The sequence below is a fragment of the Sinocyclocheilus grahami genome, unplaced genomic scaffold (assembly GCF_001515645.1).
Source record: "Sinocyclocheilus grahami isolate Dianchi unplaced genomic scaffold, SAMN03320097.WGS_v1.1 scaffold1382.1, whole genome shotgun sequence".
NCBI lineage: Eukaryota > Metazoa > Chordata > Actinopteri > Cypriniformes > Cyprinidae > Sinocyclocheilus > Sinocyclocheilus grahami.
The window spans coordinates 331766-340458 of NW_015506561.1; the positions used below are offsets into that span (position 1 = coordinate 331766).

Here is an 8693-nt window from a genome sequence, read left to right on the forward strand (position 1 = left end):
TATATATATATATATATATATATATATATATATATATATATATATATATATATATATATATATATATATACACACACACACATATTTATAATGAATACAAAAAATTTAGGAAATTTTTAGTTTAACATATTTTCCATGAGTTTGAATTTATACAATTGTAAATGTACTATACACATTAAAACATTATTATTTTTTTAAATAAATACATATACATACAATATATATATATATATATATATATGATCTTATATTAAATATATTATATATATCTTATATTAAATATAAGAATTGGACATGTTCTCTTGATTGTTGTGAACTGCACCAATATAATGGTCCTGAATGATTGCTATATATTTACATAGTACTCTAATGTGCTTAAAAAAAAAAGGTGTAATAGATTAGATTGATGATTCTGAGTTTAGTTTGGCCTGCTGGATCTGGCAGCATTTGGAATCCTGGTGTCCACCAGGACTGTGGGATGAGGCCCAGCAGCAGCAATGGAATGTAGGATGTGGAGAGTCACAAAAAATATATATAAATAAAGATTAAGCAGAAAAGAGTTTGATGAAAAAGCAAGGCAAATGAGATCCAGTCTGCTCTAATTAAACCCTGATGAATGCTGTTGAAAATAACGTGAGAATGCAGTTGAACTGGTAACATAGAAAATAGCAAAACACAGGAAGTACAACAACAGTTTTAACAGTGGGTATGATCAAATATTAATAATTTTGGCATTTATTTAAGTGTAGGTTATTGGCAACTATTCCAAAAACGTGTGAGATGTTTGTTGCGCAGCTAACCAAGAACTCTGCATACCAGTGGCATCATTTCTAGTGTAAGGACAAGTTTTATAAAGGCTAAAGATGTTTTTATAAATGTATAGCCTATAGATGTCTTAAACTGAGCTTTGACATAGATGAACTGTACACTGAGGTTTCTTTCTCTTGTTTAATATACTAGTTTTTAATGTGCTAGCGTGTACGACTGAGCTATGAGCCAGACAGATATATAATGTCTCTCCTGGGTATCTAGTCTGCTGTAAAAGAGTTAAACGTGTTTGACAGTGAACTACTGTCAATAGACAATTACTGAAGCATACTATTACTGAAGTATTGATTTATTAGTATTTCAAAATTCACAAACAAAACCTCACCAGTAAAACCACCATGAAAACCAGGGATGGATGGAAAATGTGTTTTAAATAATTATATTAATATTAAAATATTTAGAATTTGTAGAAATAATTAGTTTTTTAAGTGGTATACACACACACACACACACACACACACACACATATATATATATATACAAAACAGTTCTTTCTGGTCCTCGAATCTGATTGGCTGAGAGCCTTTTCCAGGCATGCGATATTCGTGTGATACCTTGTGCCTACACACAGCCGTGCTGATATATAGTCATATCACACTGCTACTCCTGTGATATTGCTCATATATATATATATATATATATATATATGTGTGTGTGTGTGTGTGTATGTGTGTGTTCTGAAGAAAATGAAACTAAATACAACAAAACTAATTGATTGCAGATTAGCATTCTGTTTTCATCAACTAATGTGACTATCAATCTCAGCTATCTAGGTCATCATAAAATGTATCCAGGACAATCTCGGCTTGTTTATATATTTGGATGATGGGAACTCTCTAAGGAATACCAAGAAATACACGCCGAAAGATCATAAGAGCTGCCAATCACAGAGGGTGTTGCCTCCCTAATGGTGTAAACTGATGTATGACTTGGGTCGCAGCTGCATTGATAAACATGCAACAACAGCACTGTACGTAGATGAACATCCAAACATCTTGAATGGATAAATAAGTCCAGATGCTCCTGAATAAATTGTACATGACACAGGAATGATTTTCTCTTTTTTGTCATGTTGTGATGTTTACTACTGCCCAATTTCTTTCTGTGCATCACACAAAACTATCATACAGCTTGAGAAGGCTTAGATGTGTAGTGCACAGGTCATAAACCACATTTATGGTTTATTTATAGTGTTTTTGATCCAAATTAAGACCTGTATGAAGATTCTCCAAAAATTCCACGGAAAAAAATAACAGCATATGGGTTTGGAATGACATGTGGCTGTGTAAATAATGACAGAACTTTAATTTTTGAGTGAACTGTTCCTTTAAGAACTAAGAGCAGCACGATTTGCCTGTACTGCCAATGCCATTGATTGCTGCATACAAAGAAAAAAAACAAAAACATTCTTGTCCATTGACGGGACTGGACTAACCTTGAGTGCCTGTATGACAAAGTCTCTGGCCTCCAGCTCTCCCTCAAGAACACTAAAGAGCAGCAGCACATCTCTCTTACTCAGAGCCTCCACATTCAGCCTCGACTCCTGAAAAGACAACAAAACGGAGCAAATGAGTGGGCGACAAAATATGAAATAAAACTCAAATGCAATCAGAGATTCTAATGACTTTTTTTTAGCAAATGATAAACTACATTAGGACAAAGTCTATACTGAATTGTTTGGAAAACATACAGTCAGGCAACAATCTCCATGTCTACAAATCTTCTCCCTTCCTTTCCATCTGCAGACCAAATGATTACAGTCTGTTGTATTCTCCATGTGCTTGTCCTGATTATACAGTGTGCTGCTTATTCAGTGCACGGTATAATGAAATAAACAATGCAATCCCACAGTAAACAGATTAACTATATACAGTGGTGTGAAAAAGTGTTGGCCCCCTTCCTGATTTCTTATTTTTTTGCATGTTTGACACACTTTAATGTTTCAGATCATCAAACAAATTTAAATATTAGTAAAAGATAACACAAGTGAACACAACATGCAGTTTTTAAATGAAGGTTTTTCTTATTAAGGGAAAACAAAATTCAAAACTACATGGCCCTGTGTGAAAAAGTGTTTGCCCCCTAAACCTAATAACTGGTTGGGCCACCCTTAGCAGCAACAACTGCAATCAAGCGTTTGCGCTTGGCAACATCAGCTGACTTCTCGATCTGGATAACAGATCGGATCTGTATTTCCCGCGCAATATTTAAATAAGTCTGCGGTGCAAAGTCGCCCTGAAGCGGTGGGTTTTCTTTTGAAAACAATTTTCAGTCGCGGGACAATTTACAAATCAAAATAAATGTACAAGTCTCACTAGCGCTCTGTTCTTCTGACAGTTTGGGAGAGAGGGGGCGGCGTTTTGCATGATGTCGACCTGCAAACGCAGACACGATGGCTGGATTGCGTTTACATTACACTGAGATCCGATCACAATGCGTCCTCGACTACCTCTGGACCAGGACACGCTGATCGGATAACATTCCAATCAGAAGCGTGTTTACACTTGTCTTTTCAATGTGTATGTGGACAACATCCGGATACAGGTCGCATGTTAATGCCAAGTGTAAAGGCAGCCATATATTTGCTTTAGGTTTCCAGTATGGATGCAGCATGCAGATGTTTTCAGTTACTGATGCCATTAAACATCAATACCACTTGCAGGCATATTTGTCACAGACACACACTACTGTTCAAAAGTTTGGATTTTAAGGTTTTTGAAAGAAGTCTCTTATGTTCACCATGGCCGCATTATTTCATTAAAAATACAGTAAAAAGTAATATTGTGAAATATAATTACAAGTTAAAAAAAATGTTTTCTATTTGAATATTTTAAAATCTAATTTATTCCTGTGATGCAAAGCTGAATTTTCAGCATCATTACTCCAGTCTTCAGTGTCACATGATCCTTCAGAAATCATTCTAATATGCTGATTTGCTGCTCAAGAAACATTTCTTATTATTATTAATGTTGAAAACAGTTGTGCTGCTTCTTATGTTTCTGGAAGTTTGATGAATAGAAAGAACAGCAGCATTTATTTGAAAAAGAATCTTTCGTAACATTATAAATGCCTTTACTATCACTTTTGATCAATTTAACGTAACCTTGCTGAATAGAAGTGTTCCATTTCTTTAAAAAAAATCTTGCTGACCCGCAACTTTTGAATAGTAGTGTAATTATTTTACTTAAAAAACACTTTTTTATATTGTGTATATCTCATTTTCATATTTTTGCCCTGCTCTTATAGCAACACGAAACAGACTACTTTGACAGTAGAAAAATTACTTGCCAATCAGGCCATGATTAAATGCATTTTTACTTTATTCTTTTTCAACTAATTGCACTAAATCAACAGCCTGAATTAAGCCCATCACAATGTTCACTCTCATTATCTTTGAGCCGTTTGTTAGTAGGCATTTACGCTTCATCAAAAGCCATTCATTTTAAGCCACACTGTAAAAAAATGACTGTGAATTGAACGGTAAAAGACTGTAAAAATGCTACAGTAAAAACCTGTTAAATGCTTAACGGTAAGTTTCCCTTCTATATAAGGTGAAAAACTGTATTGGACATTACATGTAATTTTACGGTAGTATAACGTTTTTGGAAGTGAAAAAAGAATGTAGGCTATAATATACAGTAAATAACCGTAAATTGACATTCGCAGAATTCCCTGCGTTACATTTCAAATTTGATGTTTTTTTGTTGTTGAAATAACAGTTTCTTCTTTCTATGTTTCAAAGTTTTTTTTTCTTTCAGTTTTGTATATTAGGGTTGTATCTTACACCTAATGTTGTTCAATTAAAGTTTATTACATTATTTCAGTTTCATGTGTGTTACCATGATGGTGTTTAGTGTTTGTGTGAATGACACTGTGTACCTTCTAAATATGTTAATATTTAAAAACTGCTGCTTGTGATAGGCTTTGGTTCATCATGTGACTTTCTCATCACCACCTGCTTTTGGTGGTTATCAGTGTATTACAAAGGTACAAAACAGATTTCAGTACTTCAATAAGTTGGTATATTAACATTATATCAGTTATTGAAATTACGGTATTTAACTGTAAATTTAAGTTAAAACAGTAAAACCTAAAACGTTGCTACCATATTTTTTATGGTAAAATTCTAGCAACCACAGCTGCTGTTTTTTTACCGTAAATTGTATGGAATTTTTTTACAGTGCAGTCCTCCTGGAACAATCAAAGGGTTAACAGGCTTGTCGAAGAACATAATGGCTATAGATCACAGCTGTGATCTCAGAAAAACTCCCATTCCCATGTTGTGTTTCTTTCTGTGCAGTTCACAGGAAAAGAAAAAAGCAGGTCATTTTTTCCATTTTACTCATGAGTCAAAGCATCTGTCACACATCAAAGCTAAAGCAGCATTCCACGACTTTTCTATTGATAGACAGCTAGAGAAAGAGATTTCTTGTTGGAAGGGTGAGACTGACTGAAATTCCTTCCCGAGCTCTCGCTTCTAAATACTCAGTAATTGCGCATGGATTACCCTGAAAGTATCGAATTTCACTTTCCCATATAGCTGTGCGCACCATAAATGCTTGACCCTGCGCTGCAAGCTTCAACTGAAATAATCTTATCAAACTCAATCTAGATTTCTACATTCTGACCCCACTTTGCTTTTAATGGTGCTTCATGTCGAGATTTGTGTGGCTAGCCAAAGTTTCCACATCACGAAGTCATGAAGGAGTCTCAGAGTGTTACATAATATGCCAGAGACGGAAGACGTCCAGCTACTGTGCTCCAGCTGAAATTTGGAAGCTTGACTTCCACGTCAGAGCTGCCTTAAAATCGCATTACTGTACTTGTGCAGTGCATGAATTCAATTTCTTTTCATCTGAGTTGTGCAACCTTAAGTCAAATTTGTGCTTTTGATGTATTGTGCACCGAGGGGAACTGCATACTAGATCTGAGGCCATGAGTATGGAAGAAAGCCTTCATGGTTTGCGGTTTACGCATTCAAACAGTGCTCATTTGAATCGTGTTCCTAAGCAAAGCCATACTTTATAGACGCGCTAATTTCACACGGTCACTGTATAAAGCCCAAAGAAAATTAAATCATGCATCAGTAAGTACTTTCAATTACCTAATAGTTATATAGATCAAGTATGAAAAATATAAACGATACACCAGCTTTTTTAGCCAGTGAGTCTCTCTTTACTAAAACTTGTGATTTAGAATGAAACATTATAGGGAAAGGTGAGAAAAAGAGTAAAAACATTCTTAGAGATCTTTATACATCTACAAAACCTTTCTTTCATGTGCACTTGAAGATGATCTGATAGTGTTCTTCATGGTTGACTAATTTGGCATTTCCTTTTTACTGGTGTCCATGCCTTTCTGAATTAAAGGGTGCTACACTATTCAACATCAGCCTAAATGCTTCTTAAATTACCCAGCATTTCTCCCTGGAGCTAGAGTGAAGCCGCCAGTGTTTGAGTCCAAGCTCACCCGACATGTCAGAGGGTAATTAATTTAATCCTCAAGCTGCTTGTGAGCTACAAAACAGATGGCCCAATGTCAACTGCCTGTTGATGTGATCAGCTGAACAGACTACATAAAGTGTCATATTTTTAACAGTTTAAACCATTTAAGCAGTTGGAAATAATATTCTCATAGATTTTTTTATCATTATTATTCGTTGTACACGATTCCTAATTTGTTTTGTTTATTTTTCAGGTTCAAAGAAATAATGAGAAGAAAAAAAAATATATATATATATATATTAAATATGATTTTGAAAATGTAAAACAATAAAAACAAATGATACTGTGTTAAAATAAATAAGGGGAGAAATTCTGAAACCATATTCAGTATAGAATTATATATACAGTTATATGATTTAAATATAATATAAAATAATACAACACAATATTTAGGGCGATCAAAAGATTCAGTATACAATTATATGATTGAATTATAATATAAAATAATACAACACACTATTTAGAGTGATCAAAAGTCGAAGCATATATTGTAATTATTACTATTATTATTATTTTTTAATATTATATGATACTTTACTGAAAAAGTTCCACTTTTTCGTTGATTTTCTTTGATGTTATCCATCCAAACCTAATGTGCTGACTTCGACTGCAGTCTTGGGCATCATATATATGTGCATGCAGCATTTTTGAGCTCATTTGAGTTCATCTGACTCTGAACGCGTAATGTATATGATGCTCAAAACTACTGAACTCAAATTATGACTATTGATGCAAAAATGCTGTCTAAGGTAGACAGTGCACTACGTTTCGAAACACAGCCTTTTACATTTGTGCAGATCTGACAAGCAAAAAAACTGTACAGAATCAATCAATCAATCAATCAATAGACTGTTTACGTTAAAAAGCGATGTCTCAAATATCTGGACAGTTTTTTAAAACTGTAATTAGCATTAACTATTCAAACTATTCATACACAAAACTGTCTCTGCCTCTCGCGCTCATTATATTCTACTTTCTTTTTCTGTTTAAGTATTACGAGATAAGTTATAAAGAGAACATTCTCACCGTAGTGGGTGCCATGCCAAGTTTGATGATCAGTTTCCAATATATCGCTCATCGATCGAGCAGCACTGTTGTTGAAAATCGGCTTCACCGAAGTACATCTGCTCTGAAGTAACGCTAACGGACATCTTACACAGCCAATAGAATGGAAGTGTTTCAGCACAATAGACCAATTAGAAGCGAGACGCAGAGATAGGAGGCGGGGCGTAGCAGGAAAAGTTTATAAAGTGGGATTCTTTGTGCAGCGGTGAGACTAGAAAGAAAGCAGTTCATCTGAGTTGTGCAACCTTAAGTCAAATTTGTGCTTTTGATGTATTGTGCACCGAGGGGAACTGCATACTAGATCTGAGGCCATGAGTATGGAAGAAAGCCTTCATGGTTTGCGGTTTACGCATTCAAACAGTGCTCGTTTGAATCGTGTTCCTAAGCAAAGCTATACTTTATAGACGCGCTAATTTCACACGGTCACTGTATAAAGCCCAAAGAAAATTAAATCATGCATCAGTAAGTACTTTCAATTACCTAATAGTTATATAGATCAAGTATGAAAAATATAAACGATACACCAGCTTTTTTAGCCAGTGAGTCTTTCTTTACTAAAACTTGTGATTTAGAATGAAACATTATAGGGAAAGGTGAGAAAAAGAGTAAAAACATTCTTAGAGATCTTTATACATCTACAAAACCTTTCTTTCATGTGCACTTGAAGATGATCTGATAGTGTTCTTCATGGTTGACTAATTTGGCATTTCCTTTTTATGAGACTAGAAAGAAAGCAGTCCTCAATCCTGAACTGCCAACACGACATATTTGGACGTGTTTCGGTAAAAAAAAGAAAAGTTTTTGTAGTATCAGGGTCGAGTTAGATACATAATCACTCTAAAAGTCATCCTAAATGTTAAAAATATGTTAGTTTGGGTTAGAAATGCACGTGTGCCACCTAGTGATGTTTTATTGAAGTAAACAATAAGAGCGGCCCCAAAAATATATGAACACTCGTGCTAGAGTTTAAAAGAGATAAATGTCAAACTGGGTGGCATTTTATTTAAAGAAAAATAGAACAGAATGTTTCGCAAAACTAAGTTTGTTAGGGTTTTAAAGGGCAAAACGATATATTCGTTTTCAGGCTTTGTTGGGTATATTATCTAAAACAATGCAATGCAGCGGTGAGACTAGAAAGAAAGCACTCCTCAATCCTGAACTGCCAACACGACATATTTGGACGTGTTTCGGTAAAAAAAAGAAAAGTTTTTGTAGTATCAGGGTCGAGTTAGATACATAATCACTCTAAAAGTCATCCTAAATGTTGAAAATATGTTAGTTTGGGTTAGAAATGCA

The 8693-nt window shown here is 34.6% G+C and overlaps 1 protein-coding gene across 1 annotated transcript in view; it reads right to left on the reverse strand.

Annotated features, from left to right (window-relative positions):
* Positions 1 to 7446, reverse strand: part of LOC107569803 (CTTNBP2 N-terminal-like protein) — a 17190-nt gene extending 9744 nt beyond the window's left edge. The window contains exons 1-2 of the mRNA XM_016255959.1: positions 7359 to 7446; positions 2264 to 2371 (exon numbers count right to left, since the gene is read on the reverse strand). Coding sequence (XP_016111445.1) covers positions 2264 to 2371; positions 7359 to 7373 — 123 coding nt within the window. The 5' untranslated portion in view covers positions 7374 to 7446. The remainder of the gene's footprint in view (positions 1 to 2263; positions 2372 to 7358) is intronic.
* Between the last annotated feature and the right edge of the window lie 1247 nt (positions 7447 to 8693).